At 39.3% G+C, this 19,986-nt stretch overlaps 1 protein-coding gene across 2 annotated transcripts in view; it reads left to right on the top strand.

Moving 5' to 3' along the window:
- The window catches only part of PPP1R21 (protein phosphatase 1 regulatory subunit 21), a 59,736-nt gene that overhangs the window by 29,606 nt on the left and 10,144 nt on the right, over nucleotides 1-19,986 (top strand). The window contains exons 13-17 of one of the 2 annotated variants that reach the window (XM_025868860.2): nucleotides 3,026-3,118; nucleotides 7,343-7,470; nucleotides 9,723-9,875; nucleotides 13,663-13,755; nucleotides 16,536-16,778. In XM_025868860.2, the coding sequence (XP_025724645.1) occupies nucleotides 3,026-3,118; nucleotides 7,343-7,470; nucleotides 9,723-9,875; nucleotides 13,663-13,755; nucleotides 16,536-16,778 (710 nt within the window). The remainder of the gene's footprint in view (nucleotides 1-3,025; nucleotides 3,119-7,342; nucleotides 7,471-9,722; nucleotides 9,876-13,662; nucleotides 13,756-16,535; nucleotides 16,779-19,986) is intronic. The other variant, XM_025868861.2, reaches the window with a different exon arrangement.

Genomic DNA, 19,986 nt, shown 5'->3' with positions numbered 1-19,986 from the left:
TAGATGTATGGATTTATTTCTAGACTCTCAGATTTATTCCAGTGATTTATGTATCTATCCTGTGCCAGTACTATACTGTCTTGATGACTGTTGTTTTGTAGTTAGTTTTGAGATCAGGAAGTGAGAGTTCTCCTACTTTGTTCTTCATTTTCAAGATTGTTTGGCTGTTCTTGTTCTCTCACAATTCCATATGAATTTTAGAATCAGCTGGTTAGTTTCTACAAAGAAGTCAGCTGGGATTCTGATAGGGATTGTATTGAATCTGTAGATCAGTTTGGGGAGTTTTGTGGGTTGAACTGTGTCTCCCTAAAAGATATGTGAAATTCTACCCCAACGCCGATGTATGTAACTTTATTTGGAAATAGGATCTCTGCAGATGTAGTCAGGATAAGATGGGGTTCTACTAGTTTAGGGAGAGCCCTGCCAGCCCAATGACTGCCATCCTTGTAAGGAGAGATTTGGAGACAGAGACACAAGAGAGACTCAGGGAGGCCATATGAAGATAGAGGCAAGGATTGGAATTAATCCTGCCACAAGCCAAGGAACGTGTGGGGCCAACAGAAGCTGGGAGAGGCAAGGAACTATTCTCCTCTGGAGCCTTTGGAAAAAGTGTGGCCCTGTCAGCACTTGGATTGCAGACTTTTGGCTTCCAGAACTGTGAGAGAACTATCTTCTGTTGTTTTAAGCCACCCCCTTTGTGGTACTTTGTTACAGCAGGCCTGGCAAACTAATGTGGGAATATTGCCATCTTAATGACGTTAAAATTTTCTGGTTCATGAACATGGTGTATTTTTCCATTTAGGTAGACCTTGTTTAATTCTATTTTGTAGTTTTTCGGAGTAAGCACCCTGATGTTGTTTCTCAGGGGGTTCAGCCTTGGGCATGCGCACATTTGCCTTGGGGTGACAGTGGTTTTGTCAGGGCCCTTTCCCTGTTTTGTTTCTTGATCTTACCAAGGATAAGCTCCACTGATTGCTGGCTGACTGCTGTCTTGTTTTTAACAATGCCTTTGGGACATAAATTGCTCCACAGATGATCCACTTGAATTTGGGCTTCTTTATGGGTATAGTTTTTGAGATCAGTGTTTGAGGTTTGTTATGATCCCAGGAGGGCTCTTCTTAGCTGTTCCCTCCCCCCTCCCCCGTAAACCAGCCAGCCTACAGTTTAACTTATGTCTTTAATGAATCTGCCAATTTCCTGTTAACTGCTTTCACCACAAGCTCCATTGTTTTTGAGAGGGCCTTTAATTTTTTTTTTTTTTTTTTTTTTTTTAGATTTTATTTATTTATTTGACAGAGAGAGAGAGAGACACAGCAAGAGAGGGAACACAGGCCGAAGGAGAAGCGGGCTTCCTGCAGAGCAGGGAGCCTGATGTGGGACTCGATCCCAGGACTCGATCCCAGGACTCTGGGATCATGACCTGAGCCGAAGGCAGTTGCTTAACCAACTGAGCCACCCAGGCGCCTGAGAGTGCCTTTAGACTTGAACTTCTCCATACTCTGTTGAGAATGAAATTAATTCCTTTGGGAACAGATTCAGAGTTTTCTGTTTTAAGGCCTGTGCTGCCTCCCTTGGACTAAATCTCTGAGCCATGGTTCTGGTCCTGGAGATGGGGACAATGATGCACTTCTCAGAGTAACACTCTTGCTTTAGTGGCTGAGCGCTGGGGGAGGAGGCGAGGGGGGGGGGGGGGGCTGGAGGAGTAGGGCCACAGCCTCCGGTCTCCTTGGCTTGCCTTTTTCAGTGTGGGTAAAATGAGCTGGGGCAAGGCTATGTATGGAGAACCCCAGTGTACTCAGCAGTACTGTGCTCGGGGTAGAACCTCCATCCCCCGAGTTGGGGCTGGGTGGGAGAACTCCCACCTCTTAGTCATACTCACCCCGAACTTAGCTTTAGCAACAGGTAGGTGGAGACAAGGGTGAAATGCAGCCCTCCAGCTGGCAGTTAGAGGAGAGCTATATTCTTGGCCTCACCAGTCTGGAGTGGGATTTGTAGCTCACTTAGCTGGTGAAGGGAGGGTGGGAATGGGTCTTTGTTCAAGTACCACAGATTCTGGCTCTTCTTACTGAGTTGTTAAAGATTTTTTTCCTCCCTTTGTTTTTAGAAGATTTTCTTGATTTTCTTGAGTAAATGTTTCTTCATTTGCTGTATGCACTTAGGATCATTTCCAGAGTCTTAAATGATTGTTTTTGTTTGTTTGTTTTTATTAACATATAATGTGTTATTTGTTTCAGGGGTACAGGTCTGTGATTCAACAGTCTTACACAGTTCACAGCGCTCACCATAGCACGTACCATCCCCAGTGTCCATCACCCAGCCACCCCGTCCCTCCAATCCCCCTCCACTATAATTTTCAGGGGCACCCGGTGGCTCATTTGGTTAAGCGTCTGCCTTCGGTTCCGGTCATGATCTCAGGGTCCTGGGATCAAACTCCATGTCGGGCTCTCTGCTCAGTGGGAGTCTGCTTCTTCCTATGCACTCCCCCACTTCTCTGCCCCTCTCATATTCTTTTTCTCTCTCTCTCTCAAATAAATAAAATCTTTTAAAAATAAAATAAAATAATTTTCACCAGTTTTTTGTGGGGAGTGGATCTGTGGAGCTGCTCATGCTGTCATGTCAGAAGTGGAACTCTGTATAATGGTGTTTTTAGTGAGATTCAACAAATAATGTGTAGAGAAAGAAGAAAATGAGAGATGTGTTCTGTAGTAACAAGGTGAAAATTCACGAACTTTTATTTCAAAAAGAATCATAAAGTATGTAATCCTACCTAACAATTTAATTTTGATTCTTAACCATTAAAATTGTTTGTGGATGTGGATCATGCAAATCAGTTGGATATGTCTATATTTATCACTGTTATATCTGCATGTGTCTGCAAAGATGTCAGGAGCCATAATTTCCAGCATATCACAGACAGAATTTATTCTCTCTCTTCCCAAAAGTGGAGGAAGAAGGTGGGCTGTCAGTTTTTCAGGTGAAGAAGTCTTCTGGGGAAATGCTTAGGCTGGTGATTTTGGTTTCCTAGGTACAGAGCCAGATGGACTCCTTCGGACAAACTACGGTTCTGTCTTAACAAACGTTGGTGCTGCTCTGCATGGATTTCATGATGTCATGAAAGGTGAGGCTTGAAAAGGACATAAAGAAGCCGAAAACCTTCGTCTTACTTTCTCAGATCTGCCCGAATGAGATTTAAACAAATACTGCCAAGGCTAATAGACCCTAGAGAAAGGCTTAGTAGCATTTGGCTTCTGTTGAAGTGCACAGCTCACTGCCGTCTGCTTTTTCCATCTGCTTCATTTCTGAAGGTAAACAAAGTGCTGAAGAGAAACCCTTGTGCACAATACTTAGCCAAAAATGCACTGCACTGATTTAAGGCAGGTGTGTGCCTTTTATCAAGTCAGACATGCTATTCAGAGGCATTTAGCAAAATACTTCGCACTTGTTAGAGCCCAAGCATGAAGGAATTGAGGAAACCAGGGTTTAAAGTTCCAAGAAAGAGTGTACTAACTTTCCACCATCCTGTGCATTTTTATGTTGAAAGTGCCCATTTTAAGTCTTGTTTTGTTCAGGGGAACCTTGAAAAGTGCAGGTCTGGTTTTACACTCTGGTCAGTGTTTAATTGCTATGGACTAAGAATACAGTCACCTGAAGGACATTTCATATGCTTCTTAGCTAACTGTGATTCTGAGTTGACTTTTTAATCTATAGGTCTGCATGGCTTCTAGGTTTTTCTCTTCCTTCCTTTTCCTTTTGAAGGCAGTTGGGGTAGGGGAAGGAGGAAAGGGCAGAAGCAGTTATCAGAAATAGCCCAGATTAATAATAGCCTAGATTATTCCTTGTGGTGTGGAGGTAACAATTAGGGACCAGTTACTAGTTTCACAGAAAATAATTTTAAAAACTTAAGAGTGTTGGAAATCATGTACAAGATGTGTATATTCAGGCCCTTCTGTAGATTGGCATGCAACCTATAGGACTGGGAATCATTCGTAGTTAGTGCCAATAGTCTCACCTAGCACCACCTTACCATTCAGTGTGGAGAATGGGCCTTTTTGTGGCTTTTCTTCAATTATAAGGAATTTAAAAAATTACTGTACTTCTGGAGCTAGCCCTGGCTGCAGGAATCACAGCTTGAATAGACAGTCTTTGTGGCAGGTGACAATAGTTAGCCCCAAACCAGCAGAACTAGTCTGGTGTGTGGAGAACCCAAGGGCCTGGTGCCTATTTTCCGTGCAGATTTTGGTTTGGGGAGTTCAGATCTAGCTGTGGTCCTTTCTTCCAGAACTTTAGTTAACCTAGAACTGGGCCATTGAAACCCCAGGTAGCTCTGTCGCCACATTTTTTTTTTGGTTTTATTTTCTAAATTTTGCTATGCCGAGATAATGATTTCTTCTCGCTAGTGGTTTTTCTCGCATTTCTCTAAAGAAGGGGCTAGAGTGGTGGAGGGTAGCTGTCCGATGAGAAGGGTCTTAAACCTTCCTTTACATTAAAAAGAATCTTGATTTTATTTATATTTCTATTTTAATTTATAATTTTATACAGATGCTTTTTTTTTAAGATTTTTTTTTTTAAGTAATCTCCATACCCGACATAGGGCTCAAACCTACAACCCTGAGATCAAGAGTCGCACACTCCACCAGTTGAGCCAACCAGGCCCCCCCTATACAGATGCTTTTATTAATATATTACATAAGATTAAGAAGACACCAAGCCGTCCAAATCAAAGAATGTTACTGTTGTTATTTGAGGCGTGAGCTGATGGAACTTACGGGAGGATCAGTGTCCGTCCCCTCCCCCCAGCCCACTAAGTGCCTCCACTTGTTTCTGTCCTTGCAAACATAATGTAAAGAGAGAATACTGGGAAACATGAAGGGTGATTGGCAAGATTATGGGGTCCTATTGCTAGGTTTACAGTTCAAATTTGTCTTCTTACCTAGCTTGGAAGACTGCTGTGTATCTCTCAGGGAGACTCAGTGAACATCAGCTGGCATTAACAGAAGAAGCTTTGTGTTTCAGAGAACTCTCAAACCTCTTCCCTTGCTACTTTGCCCTGAATAATTGCTTGATCTGAGTTAGGAGGCAGGCAGCCAGGTGTCAGTGTAAAAAGAGAGCTAGAGATTTATAAACATGTCAATCCTACATGGATTTAAAATCGGAATGAATTAATCTTTTAACAAGGGAATTCTAAGTGAGAATTGTTGATTTTAAATCTCAGGTCTAAAGCAGGTAGACCGTAGGAAACATAAAAAGAAATCTCGGGGTGCCTGGGTGGCTCAGTCGGTTAAGCATCTGCCTTCGACGCAGGTCATAATTCCAGGGTCCTGGGATGGAGCCCTGCATCAGGCTCCTTGCTCAGCGGGGAGCCTGCTTCTCCCTCTGCCTGCCATTCCCCCTCTTGTGCTCTCTCCGTCAAATGAATAAATAAAAACTTAAAAAAAAAAAAAAAGAAAAAGAAATCTCTGGCCTAGGTCACATGGTTTCTTTGTTCTTCTTGGATTTAAAATTTAATGTCAAGGAACACCCTAAATAATTGAAATCTTTGGACTCAATAAAGAGTGAACAATTGGATCAGGAGAATTCGTAGTCAAACTACAGTGGCGCTGTTTCAGTGGGAACCATGTCAGCGTTCAAAGTACTGTATGACTTCCCTAAGTATCTCAGTCATCTACCAGTCACCTAAGATTACCTGCCAACCAAGATTTGTGTACTTCCAGTAAAATAGTGACTATAACTTTCTGTGGTGTGTAGAAAGGAAATGTCTGTGTTAGGGGCTAGCAGTTCTGTATATAAAAAATGTTCAGTGCGATGCCTGGTGGTTCAGTCGGTTAAGCGGATGACTCTTGATTTTGGCTCAGTTTATAATCTCAGGGTCCTGGGATCAAGCCCCTCGTTGAGCTCCGTGCTCAGCAGGGAGTCTGCTTGAGTATTCTCTCTCCCTCTTGCCTGCTCTCCCTCTCTGTCTCTAAAATAAATAATCTTTAAAAAAAATGTTCACTGTTCCAATTGAATTTTTATTCACTTGGATATCGTAGGAATATATAGAGGATAATCATTTATTTTTAAAAATATAAACATAATAGTAATGTACCAATTAGTTGGCTCCTTTGCTGTGACAGGTGTACCATAGTAATGTAAGGTGTTAACGGTAGGGAATGCTGGCTAAAGGGTATACAGAAAGTCTCTGTAACTTCTCTGTGAATCCAAAACTATCTTAAATTATAGTTTACAAATTTATGTCTATTAAATATATAAATAAAACAATTCCCCAGTTTTAAAATTTTAGTAAAAATAATTCTATTCATAAAACAGTGATTTTTGTGTTAACATATCATGATATCAGGTTAAATCTCAAATGCCATTTCTTTCTAACTAGTCTTATTTCTTTTTAATTATCCAGTCAGAAATCAGCTAGATTCCTTGATTCTGAATAAATGCAATTCTTGGCATACACACCTGTTATAAAAATTATTTTTGTATTTTGTGATTTATTTTTAGCTTTGTTGATGATGATAATTGATGCTGTTGTACCTGAAGTATTCTAAAAAATTCAGAGGAGAATGAATTGTGAACACTTTATTATTTAAAAATATCATTACCCTTCCTCGTAAATCAGTGTTGTCTTTAAGAATTCTCCCATTATCCCTTATTTTTGGGACAAAATCATTCTTTCTCAGAGACCCAGAAAATGCCAAGCTTAGTTGTTTGGCCAGTTTCACCTACTACAGTTTCTTTTAACGCTTTTATGTCTAAGTCTCTGTCCTGTGCTTTGCTAACCACAGGCTTTGTTGTACTACTCTGGGACCGGGGGCAGTGGCCCAGGAAGCCAGACACGGGAGCATTCCATCCTGGTTTGGCTGTGCAGACCCTTGTCGGTGTCAGTGTCGGGGTGTGTGCCAGCAAACTGGCTGCAGGCCAGTAAGGATTGTGGGGCATTGTACCTCTGTGAGTCGTTCTGTTCCCGCCTCACAGTTAGCTTATAGAAGGACGAGATAAATTCTCATCTGTGCCTGCCCAGACTATCAAAACAGCATTTTTAACTGGGAAATAACTGCTCAGGGTCATTTACCCAGCCCTAGAAGAAGGGCAAAAGCTCAGATGAGGGATAATCAGAGCCACAAGCTGGTAGTTGTAACAGAGACACAGACCCTCACTTGTCTCTAGTCTTTTCACATGGATTTGTGACCTAATTGATATTCAGGACAATCCTGATAGAGTTGGGACCTTTTTGTTGTTGTTGTTCAAATTTACTGTGTAAGTCTCTAAGAGTAGATATGAGAAGTTAATGGGCTGGTTGTGTGCAACTTGTGTATGGATAGTAAGAGTTTTCATTTGATTGCTTTTATAGATATTTCTAAACATTACAATCAGAAAGCTACAATAGAGCATGAACTTCCCACAGCAACACAGAAGCTCATTACAACTAATGACTGTATCCTGTCATCGGTAGCAGCATTAACAAATGGAGCAGGAAAGGTAAGTTTTCTTGGTTTATAGTGACATGAACTTTAATTCTTAAGTAAGCTCCTTTAAAAGGATTTTTGGAATATCAGACTTTTTTATAAAATAAAGTTGTCTCCCTATACAATATTTAAAGCAATATGGGAGTGACTGTTGTTAGCATTTGTAATGAGTCACTTGCTCACAGTTTAGTTTTTAGGGAGGTATTTGATGATCAGTATACATCTTTGTGCATATCAAATGTCTGCTTTATAGAAATTGGGAACTTCTATAAAAAAAAAAAAGAACCAGTAAAACCTTTGTTAATATTTTGGTTTTTTTCCCTCCTAGTTTTTTGTCACAGTGCTGCTTCTGTGATTTTATTTCCTAACAAGTGCTTTTAAGGTGACTTCAACATGTGTCTTTTCATTGAACCATTAATATTAGATAATGATTATTTGGCTCATTAAGCACTTAATTATTATTGTAAACTGACCAAAATGCACTTTCTCTAAAAATTCTCTCTTGGATATTCTGATTTTAGCAGTTGTCACATTCTCAGTACAGCTTTACTGATTCAGATTTCTCTGAGAACTACCCATATATGTGTAACTGGAAGGACTGCATGTAGAGCTATCTTAGCCCATTTATTTCAGTTGATGCATCCTAATTTCTCAAGGAAATTTCTCCATCTGTGTTTATATACCATTATTTTTCTGACAAGTTGCCTCTTATAGAAACATATTTTTTTCAGGTAATTAAGTTAATCAGAAGTGATCACAGATCATTTTATATATTCAGTGACACTTTGCTAGAGCTTGGGGCCATCATTAAAAGGTGTTATCTTTAGGTTCTGTCAGCTCACAGATCTGTGCCTCCAGGGTTCTCCAGCAAGAAGACCATCCCCATTGCCCCCTTTTGAACACTTGCATCTACAGGCATGCTGTAGCTTTCTGAAGATAATTCTAACTTTGATTCAGTTACAAAAAATTCTGGAAAAAGAGAACATTGGCATTTTAGAGGAGTCTCTGCATTTTTCAACTTTTATGAAAACTCTGAAATATTAAATACGTGGATCCTTCACAGCTAATTTTAGATTTGCTTTACCTGAAACTTTAAAATGTCTCAAGGACAGGTCTACGATCTTCATTCTGAATTTTTTGTACATGGTTTTTAACTGAAGTAAGTATTTGAACTAATGTTAGTTGGTGGCAGCTTGATACTTAGCTAATGTGATTCGATCAAACTAAATTTTATAGTTTATAATTTTTAGAAGCCCAGTGAGAAAATGTAATATACGCCTATTGAAGAACATTTAGAAAATGTAGAAATATTAGAAAGAGGAGAGAAAATAAACCTCACCGTATGCTGCAGTGACCCAAATGCAAACCCTCCATGTCGTTTACAAGGAATATAAGACTCAAGAGTTTTAGAATCCTTTATCTTCTTGAATATTACCTAGTATAGAATTTCTCTTGATACAGTAAAGTGATGAAAAATAAAACCTTTCAGACCATTAGTGATTCATTGCTTACTTTTTGAGCAGTTTCTGCCAACGTGTAGGATATTTTGTTCTGTAAGTCACTTCTTATTTATCAAAATAGGGTATTCTTTAATGTAGCCAAGACTTTTTAATTTTTCCGGCTAATAACCTTTTCAGACATTTTTATTTATATCACCATTTCATACGGCACTGTAGATTCAAAGTCATGGCTCAGTTGTAGATCTTCATGGCTGCTTACACAGATTTAACTCATGTTTAATCTGTTAATGACAGGGTCTACTAAATTGCTAGTCTTTATTATATGTGTAATTCACAAATTGAGATTTACAGAATTAAGTTTAAATAGAGTGAACATATTCCAAGATGCCATGTCGTGTCTCATGTTGGAATTTGAAGCATTCAGAGTTAAAATACAAATAGAATGTATAAATCCAAACATAGATATTTTGAGAGTAGTGGCAGAAATTAATGAGGTAAATAGCTCATGGACATCGTTTACAGAATAAACTAGAATTAGTCTTGGTTTTCAGGAAGAATAGGAGTTGTTTACCTTAAGACCTGTCAGAAGTCTGGTCTCAATCTTTCTACCGGTATTGTCTTTTTATTACAAATCATCGCTCTAGGTATTCTCCTCAAATAAATAAATGTGGGCTTTGGGGCAGGTGTTGAAATTTCATTTCCATTCCCAGCACCTTTCGCTCTGGTCCGAAAACTATTAGGTATATATATATGTTAGATATATTATTGGAAAACAAAATCTGTCTTCTTGTCACACTTGATTTAGATTGCGTCTTTCTTCAGCAACAACGTGGACTACTTCATTGCTTCTCTGAGCTATGGTCCTAAAGCAGCGAGTGACTTCATTAGTCCTCTTTCAGCTGAATGCATGCTGCAGTACAAGAAAAAAGCTGCTGCCTACATGAAGGCTCTGAGAAAGGTTTGTGAGCTGCTGTTGAATTTACATCAGAGGCAAATCAGGAATCGTTCCAGAGAATGGCGAGAGTCTGCACAGTTCATATCGTTTAGATTTTACACAACTGGGGGCACGGGTGGTTGGTGGGTACTGGGGGAGGTCTTCGGGAAGGAAAAGGTGACAGAGACCCAAACCTCAATTAACATGTGATCTGTGCATAGGCCATGTTGGACTCATGTCCCCAAGTGCCTGGTAGGAGTGTCTAGAATGAGGCAGCCAGGCAGCCAGTAAGTATCCAACTTCAGAAATCTCAAACTTGTAGAAACATAAAAAAATGGAAATACATCTATAATTCTTTCCCGAATATAAGAAAACAAGGTCGTTGCAAAAGGAAATCAGAAGGCACCTGATGTGATGAACACTAGGTGTTTTATGCAACTGATAAATTATTGAACACTACATCTGAAACTAATGATGTACTGTGTGTTGGCTAATTGAATTTAAATAAATAAATAAAAAAAAGAAATCAGAAGATAAAGCAGTACATGATGAAGAAAATTATAATTGTACCAAATCCCACCACCCAGAGGTAGCTACCATTAAGTTTTATTAGAGTATATCTGTATCCAGGAAAATTGTAGTACATGCGTGCTGCACATGCACAAGGAAACACACATATATATGTTATAAAAAGCAAAGTGTATCTGAATACGTACAGTTTTATTTATTTATTTTAAAAATTTTATTTATTTGAGGAGAGAGAGAGTGCACAAGCAGGGGGCAGGGCCAGAGCGGGGAAGGAGAGGGAGAAGCAGGCTCCCCGCTGAGCAGGGAGCATGACACGGGACTCGATCCCAGGACCCTGGGATCATGACCTGAGCCGAAGGCAGACCCTTAACCAGTTGAGCCACCCGGGTGCCCCCATACACTGTTTTAGAATCTGTTTTTTTCTTCATAGTGAATCGGAGATATAAAAATTATGATTTTTATATAGCAAATAATATGTCTGTAGATATAAATTGTTACAGTATTTCATTCTGTAAATGTGTCATAATTTAACCAGTCCATTGCTCGTGGATATTTAGGTGGTTTTCTCTTTTTCACTATTATATGCAGAGCTACAGTAGATATACTTGAACCTGTAACTTTGTGCATTTTTTACCTTTTCCCCTTATTTTTAAAAACCTTTAGTTACACATAATGTATAATAAACACATTCTTATATTACATTACAGGTAAAGTACAGTCCCTAATTTCACTTTCTTTCCAGAGCTGACTATAGTAATTAGTTTGATGTGTAACCTTCCAAAATCTTGGAGAATTTACATGCATCTATATAAACTTATAGACAATATACAATAAATAGAATTTTCTTTCTTTTTTTAACCTAAATGCATGTTTCATTGTGCCACATGATTTTTTCATTTAGAATATTTTAGGGGTGCTTGGCTGGCTCAGTTGGAAGAGAATTCAACTCTTGATCTCTGGGTCATGAGTTTGAGCCCTACATTGTGTGTAGAGATTACTAAAAAAAAATAAATAAACTTAAAAAAAAACTAAAATGTTTTAGATGTATAGAATTGCTGAATCACTATGTTGTACGCTTGAAACTAATGTAACATTGTCACGTTATACTTTAAAAAAATGAAAAAAAATGTTTTAGAGGTCTGTATCATTACATATGGTGGCTACTATATTCCTTTTAAATACAGCATAGAATTCTATAATATGAATGTTCTGTGGCTCATTTAGGTGTTCTCTGTTGGTGGGCATTTAGGTTCATTCCAGTTTTTTACTGTTATGATAATACTGCAGTGGATAACTTTGTAAATGCCTCAGGCACAGGTATGGAATATTGAGTAGTAGAATGTTCTAGATCGTGTGGTGTGCACATTTTAGATTTTAATATTTATTGCAAATTGCCCTTAAGAATAGCTGTACTGTTTTGCCCTTCTAGCACTGTATAAGGCTACCTATCTCCTTATATTTGTCTAATTAACTTAATTATATGTTTAAGATTAATTTCCCAAAATGGAATTGCTGGTTCAAAGTGTGTGACTCTTTCAAATTTTGGCACATTTCTTCCAGACTGCACTTCAGAAGGTTACCTATTTATAGTTTACCAGCAGTAGAAGTATAAATTTAACCCATGAATTTAATATTTATCCATCTCAGAGACAAGAGGTTTCTTACTGTTATTTTAATTTGCAGTTCTTTGCTTATTGAAGTGGAACGTCCTTTCATAAAGTCATCGTTTGTATTCATTCTGTCAATTCTCTGTTCACTGTTGACCTATTTTTAGATAGATGTTCCTAATTAGGGTTGAAAGAGCTCCCTATTATACTAAGAATTTTATTTTATTTTTAGTTTTTTTATAATAAAAATGTTAATTCTGTGTCTTTGTTGGAAGTATTTTCCCCCCAGTTTGCTCCAGTATTTTTTTCAAAATAGAAGTTTTAATTTTTATATCATTAAACCAGTCTTTATGGTGGTGATTCTCAGCCAGGGGTACTTTTCAAGATTACAGAAATGTTCACCTACATTTTCTTCCATTATTTTCATGGTCTCAATTTTTAAATTCAGGTCTTTAATCCATCTTGGATTCATTCTGATGTAGGTGTGAAACAGGGAATCTAAGTAGTTATTTTTCTAAATTATTAACTGGTTGTCCTTATAGCATTTATCTGATAGTCTGTTCTTTCTCCATTGACTTAAAAAAATGCACCATTTATCATATAATACATTTTTTGTCTCTGCATTTGTCTGTTTCTAGATTTTCTGTCGTCTTCCTTTATCTGTCTGTTTTTTTTGGTTTTGCAAAGTTTTATTGGGGATTTAATAGGCATACAAAAACTGCATATATTTGAAGTATAAAATTTGATAGGTTTGGCATATGTCTGCACTCTTGAAATCATGGTCAAGACAATGCCCCTTAGTATTTTTTTTTTTAAGATTTTATTTATTTATTTATTTGACACAGAGAGAGAGAGAGAGAGAGAGCACAAGCAGAGAGAGTGGCAGGCAGAGGCAGAGGCAGAGGGAGAAGCAGGCTCCCCGCAGAGCAGGGAACCCGATGTGGGACCCAATCCCAGGACTCCGGGATCATGTCCTGAGCTGAAGGCAGACGCTGAATCGACTGAGCCACTCACGTGCCGGCCCCTTAGTAATCTTTACTCCTGCCTCTCTGCCCCATCTCCTGACAATCTGCTTTTTTTTTTTTTTTTAATTGAGATGTAAGAGATGTATGTTATATAGTTTCAGATGTACAGCATAGTTATTTAACATTTTTATACATTATAAAGTGATCACCAAGATAGGTCTAGCTACTGTTTGTCACCATACAAAGTTGTTACTTATTATTTATATTCCTTATGGTGTGTGTGTGTATCCCTGTGTCTTATTTATTTTATAACTGGAAGTTTGTACCTTTTAATCCCCTGTCCCTATTTTGCCCATCCCCCCACCCCCCTTCCACCCGGCAACCATCTCATTGTTCTCTGTATCTGAGTCTGTTTCTGTTTTGTTTTTTTTTAAATTTGTTTTGTTGTTTAGATTTCACATAGAAGTGAAATCATATGGTATTCGGTACAAGTCCCTATGGTTTTAGTTAGTGTAGATTATAACTGGAATGACAAGTCCCTCGTCATTATTTTTCTTTAAAAAAGTTCCTTGTCACATTAGTAAATGAAGTAGTGTATGTTGGCGTATATCTGAATTTATTATTGAACCCCACTTAGCATTCTTATTGTGTAGATAGGATCAGGGAATAATATGATCTTTTTCTTGAATTCTTATGATGCTTTTTCCATAGCCCCTTGTGGAGTCTGTGCCTTACGAAGAAGCACTGGCAAACCGCCGGGTCCTTCTTAGCTCTACGGAAAGTCGAGAAGGCCTTGCCCAACAGGTATGGCGCCTGGCAAATCATGCTACTTGTTAAAAGAGCATAAATGTTAAATCCCCTGGAAAAGGCTTTTAACACAGAACAATTTAAAAGGTTATATAAGTAAACATGTAAAATTAGTGGTTTAACACATGCTAGAAAAGCACCATAAGCATAATTCACTGAAGAACGTTTGTTGATACTCTAAGTCATCTTGATTCAGTTGGTGGTGTAATTGCCACTAATGTAATATCAACACACTTGGGACACAGTGATTCTTTTTTTCTCTAGGCACTAGATTTAAATGTAGGGAATAATAAAGCAAAAAAGGGGGAGGAGCTAGAGACTCCATTATTTTTATTTCTTAAATGATCAGTAATGAAAAATTTCCAGTGTTCATTTAGTTGGTCATTTGAACTTGGGGGCTAGGTGGAGGTGGGAGGGACTAACTTTTCCAGAAGTTGGTGCCCACTGACACCGGTTTAGCTTTTGTCAGAGATTTATTCCCTTCAACAGCAGATTTGCTTTAAGTTTTGGAAGTATTTATCTTAAAAGAGAGTGCAGATAAATTCACCCAAGACTATTTTGTCCATGCTGGCACATATCACTTATCTTTTCCACATGAATATGCTAGGATGTTGGAACTGAAAACTTAATTCAGAGAGTAATTCCTGAAAAACAAAATTCCTGGGATAAACAATAAAATGGAGAACACTTTAAAAATTGACTTTCCATTTTCTTCTTATTTTATCAAGGAAAGTAAGGCTCCAAGAAAGTAAGCAGCTTTTACCCAACGTAGCTAGTTAAGTGGGGAGAGCTGTCTGGCTTCAGAGCTGTTGCTTTTTCCACTCTGCTGTTGACCAGCTGCAGGCTAGTCTGATAAGTACTGGGCGTCACTTCCTGCCTCTCTGCAGTGAGGATAATACCTGCCTTTCAGGGTCGTGGAAGGATTAATTGAGCCAAGGGGAGATAGTGTGATACGGTGAAAAGAATCAGAGTTGTGAGCCAGACAGATGGGGTCCCAGATCCTTGCTTTGCCATTTGCTAGCTTAGCAGGTGGTTCAGCTTCTGGGAGCTTTAGTTTGGCTCTTTGAGAAATGAGAATTGAAGGACTGGGAGGCTTCAGTGGGTTAATGGCAGGAAAGTACCATGAACGGTGTCTGCTGCATGGTAATTGCTCAGCCATGATAGCTGGTAAAACATTTGGAACTCACTGCAAGCTTGCTTTTATTTTCATGTAATTCTCAAACTTTTATTTGTCCTGATAATTAGTTTTTTAAACTTCTTATTGAATGGAGTATAACATCCTTAAAAAAAGTATACAAATACTTAATGTATAGTTGACCCTTGAACAACATGGGGGTTAGGGGCATTGACACCTCCCCTCCCTCGTGCAGTCAGTAATCCATGTAGAACTTTTGACTCCCCAAAAACTTAACTACTGTTGACTGGAAGCCCTACTAAGGGCATAAGTAGCTGATTAATACATATTTTGTATATTATGTGTATTATATACCACATTCTTACGATAAAGTAAGCTAGGGAAAAGATGTTATTAACAAAATCATAAGAGAAAATACGTTAATAGTACTGTACTGTATGTATTGAAACAAATCCTTGTATAAGTGGATCCACGTAGTTCAAACCTGGGTTGTTCAAGGGTCAACTGTATATATATAGCCCAGTGAATTTTCACAAGTGAACATACTGATGTAACTAGCAGCTTAGATAAATTTTTTTAAAAAGAACATTTCTTTATGCAAAGTATTACCTTTAAAAAAAAATTGCCAGAAGCCTTCCTCGTGCCCCTTTCCAGTTATTACTCTCCTTGCCTCCAAAGAGATCCATCATCCTGCGCTCTAAGATTAGTGTAAAAATTCAGTAAATGGACTTTTCATGAAATGAGGTTATATAACATATATTCTTTCAGGTCTGGCTTCTTTTGTCCAACATATTTGTAATACTCATTTGTGTTATATGTAATTGTGATCTGTCCATTTTCATTGTTGTTGAGTATTCTGTTGTGTGAATAGGCAGTATTCTTTTTTACGACCTGGGAGTATTTGGGTAGTTTCAGGTGTTTGGCTATCCTGGTGCTACTGTGAGCATCCTTACACATGTCTCTGGTAAATATGCACACTGTTCTGTTGGGGATACACCTGGAAGTAGAATTGCTGGGGCATAGGATAGGATGTCATCAGCTTTAAAGATCCAGCCAAACGGTTTTTCAAAGTGTTTGTCCCAAATTCCAGTCCTCCCAGCACTAGATGGTAGTTCCAACTGCTCCACAAACATGCCCACCTTTGTATTTTCTGTCTTTTTAGTTGTAATCATGTGGGTGGTTTTAAATTGCTTTTTCTTGATAGTGACAGTGAATACCTTCTTTTTTTATGTTTTTAGTCTTGTTCAGTGTCTGTTCAAGTCTTTTTTTTTTTTCTTTCTATTTTTCTACTGGGTTGTCCATCTTTTTCTTATAATTTATAGAAGTTCTTTATATATTCTAGATAATAGTCCTCTGTTGGATATATGCTTTGCAGATGCCTTCCATTTTGTGGCTTTCCTTTACACTCTCTTAATGATACCTTTTGATGAATAGAGATTCTTAATTTTACTCTCCACTCTCTCAGTTTCTGTTTGTGCTTTTTGTGTCTTGTTCAGTATTTCCTTTTCCGTGTTTAACAATCAGGCTTTTTTGTTTTTACTTCTGGGAGGTAGTTGGGGTTGATGTTCTGTGAAGCCTTTCTTGAGCCACTAAGTTTTATCTGCATCATCCTCTAAGGTGCAGAACTCTATTGCTTTTCAAGGTTCAGCAGAGTTTGGAGAAGATCTCTAAACTGGAGCAGGAAAAAGAACATTGGATGTTGGAAGCACAATTAGCCAAGATCAAGCTGGAGAAAGAAAACCAGCGAATTGCAGATAAGCTGAGGAGTACGAGCAGTGGACAGGGCCTCGGGCTGGCCCAGGAAAATGCCACCAGGGTGAATGTGGCGGGCCGGGAAGAAGCCTCAGCCAAGGCTGTGCCAGAGCCTACTCACAGCACCAGTCTGGTAAGTGTCTTCTTCTTTTGTAACGCCAGTTTGTAAGGACTTAACCTAGTGTTTGGTTTGAACCACCTAAATTACATGTCAGTGTGGGGCATCTGGTGGCTTAATCAGTTAAACGTCTGACTCTTGATTTCGACTCAGGTCATGATCTCAGGGATGTGAGATCAAGCCCTGCGTTGGGCTCTGTGCTGGGCTTGGAGCCTGCTTATGATTCTCTCTCTCCCTTTCCCTCTGTCCCTTACCACCCCTGCCTCTTAATTAATTAATTAATAAATAAATAAATAAATAAATAAATAATAATAATAATAATAATAACTAACTAACTAGTCAGTCAGTGTAAAACAGGTATAATCCACACGTACCAGAAAAAGCAAGTGGTAAGCAGGATGCCTCCTTCAAAAAGCTATTCTATTATATTTCCTTTGATTTTGCATGAAACTTCCCCATGGTGAGGACTGTATTCCTGGAAAAGGTCTAGTAAGTCAAATTTAAGTTGATTTTGTTTTTCCATAGAAACATTTGTTTTTTTGTTGTTGTTTTTGTTTTTTTAGTTTTATTTTATTATGTTATGTTAATCACCATACATTACATCATTAGTTTTTGATGTGGTGTTCCATGATTCATTGTTTGCGTATAACACCCAGTGCTCCATTCAGTACGTGCCCTCTTTAATACCCATCACCAGGCTAACCCATCCCCCCACCCCCCTCCCCTCTAGAACCCTCAGTTTGTTTCTCAGAGTCCATAGTCTCCCATGGTTCATCCCATAGAAACATTTGTAATATGGGTTATGTTTCTGACCAAGGGCTTGAATGTCTACCTTTTCATAGAAATGGCCACGTATACCATTTTAAACTAATTACATGATTCCTAGAAGTATAAAGCTTCACAACATATATATAATATAGAAACCCATTAGGTTATCTTACAACCTTATATTTCTTTCGTTCTTTTTTTTAAAGATTTTATTTTTTATTCGACAGGGAGAGAGAGCACAAGCAGGGGGAGCGGCAGGCAGAGGGAGAAGCAGGCTTCGCGCTGAGCAGGGAGCCTGATGCAGGCCTCGATCCCAGAACCCTGGGATCATGACCTGAGCCGAAGGCAGATGCTTAACTGACTGAGCCACCCAGGTGCCCCAATATACAGATGTTTCTTAAACTTTTTTCCCCCCAACTTTCTGTGTGTTTGAAACTTTTCTTAATAAAATATGGGGAGAAAAAAAAGAATTAAAATTTTTAGAAAAGCAAGAAAACATAAACTGAACTTCTCAGGGTTTTACTTGTGTGGACACCATGCTCATAGGATGATCCTATAGTAACTCCCTGATCCCAGGTCTGAGTCCCAGACACGAGTCCTGCACGTTGCCTCTGGCTAGGGGAAGCGGACTGACCGCGTGGAGGCACATTCAACACACATAGCAGGATGTTGACATCTGTTCAGGTACCGTTTGGGAAAGTGCAACCCCACCACCACTCATCTTTGGATTTCCCTTCAGAGTCTGTCTCATTGATAGGGTCGGACCTTTTTCCCTCTGGTCGGATTTCTTCTTTCTCCCCCTCTCTTTCTGCTTCCCTGTATCTGTTCCTTCCCTCGGCTTTCACTTGCACCAACAGTGGAGTTGCTTGTGGCCAGGGAGTAACTGTCGGACCAGACCAGACCAGGAAGAGTGCTCATACAACAGTGATGTAGTGATCGTGCTCCAGCCCTGGTGCTGCGGACCTTGGGCACGTGAACTCAGGCAGTCCTCTCACAGATCCTATAATATTGTAGGTACTGTCATCTTTATTTTGTAGATGAGACTGGGGGACAGAGAGGTGAAATAGCTGAAGCCACACCCTTGGTAAGTGATGGAACTAGGATGGAATCCAAGGTATCTGGGGCCATACTCCGCTCCTCTCTTAACTGTGGCCTTGTGCTCTGATGGGTGTCAGAAAACAGATCAGCTGACATAAACTCATTTGTTTACTGCTTGCCTTCCTTGAAGTGCTGGGAGCTGGCAGCATTGGTGTATTTGAGTCATTAATGTCACTTGCTGAAAGTTCAGGACTGTCTTTATTTGAACATCTTCAATGGCAAGCATGGTTATTAGGTATGTAAGTGAGAAGGATTTCCAGGGACATGGGAAACTTTTAGTGCTGAGCACTGTTGGGCCATGAGTGATGATGATGTGATTTGTGTTTGGTGAGTTTGGAAGTCACTACTTTCAGTAGTCTGTCCAGTTAGCGTGTGTGTACATGGCCTTGATTTCTTCTGTTCGCATCTCTTAAGGGTCTCTTTCCTCCCACCCAGCTCATAAGGTGCTATCAAAGTAATTTTCCTAGAGTATATTACTGATTATGTACTCTCTTGTTTCTAGACTTCTGGTGGCTCTCTGTTATCTATAGAATATAATCCACTCACTAGTTTGGCATTCTCGGTCTGTGGATACCTTTTCCAGACTACCTTTTTTGCCCTATCTTCTACATTTCTTTGTACAAAGCCAAACTGAGCTCTTCGCTGATAAGATTCTTTGCATTTTTGCTTCCTTGTCTTTGTTCAAGCTGTTTCTTTTGATATCTGTTCATCCATAACCCCTATCACCTATATACTCACATGCTTTTGCCTTCCAACTCCTCTTTCCTTCTCCTTGACTTTCTTGAATTCAGAATTCTACCCATGATTTCAGGTACAGCTGAGGTGCCACAGTGTCCGTGAACCCCAGTTTTGGGTGTTGTCTATGATGGTCAGCATTAGAGAACCAAGACATGATTGGCCTCCTCTTCTTTTTCACAGTAGGTCTTTGTTGCTTTCAATCTAAGGGAGCACAGGCATGGGTAGACATCTGCGGAGTGCCGTGGGGTCACAGAGGGTGCGTGGGTAGACATCTGTGGAGTGCTGTGGGGTCACAGAGGAGGCCTCTGGAGGGCACAGGGAGGATGGCACAGGAGAGGTAACATGAATGGGTTTCAAAAGTGAACAGGAGTCCAAGGCAGGAGAAGAGTATTTCAGGCCAGGAGAAGGGTCTCACCATGTAACTCTTCTTCCATCCTGTACATGGGGGCTTCCTGCCAAAAACAGCCTGGAGACCATTGAGATAAAAAAGTGATGGTGTTTTCTGCCTTCCTTGATGTTTCTCCTTTCCAGCCTTTCTTTTACCCTCCTGTCCCCACCTGCCCCTAGTGAACTTCACTGAACTAAGTACGCAGCTCTGGGTGTCCTTCCTTTCGGGTGT

Source organism: Callorhinus ursinus, unplaced genomic scaffold (genome assembly GCF_003265705.2).
Source record: "Callorhinus ursinus isolate GAN/ISIS: 27379988/994484 unplaced genomic scaffold, GSC_fseal_2.0 scaffold10, whole genome shotgun sequence".
Taxonomy (NCBI): Eukaryota; Metazoa; Chordata; class Mammalia; order Carnivora; family Otariidae; genus Callorhinus; species Callorhinus ursinus.
This window is presented reverse-complemented; position numbering and strand designations above follow the sequence as displayed.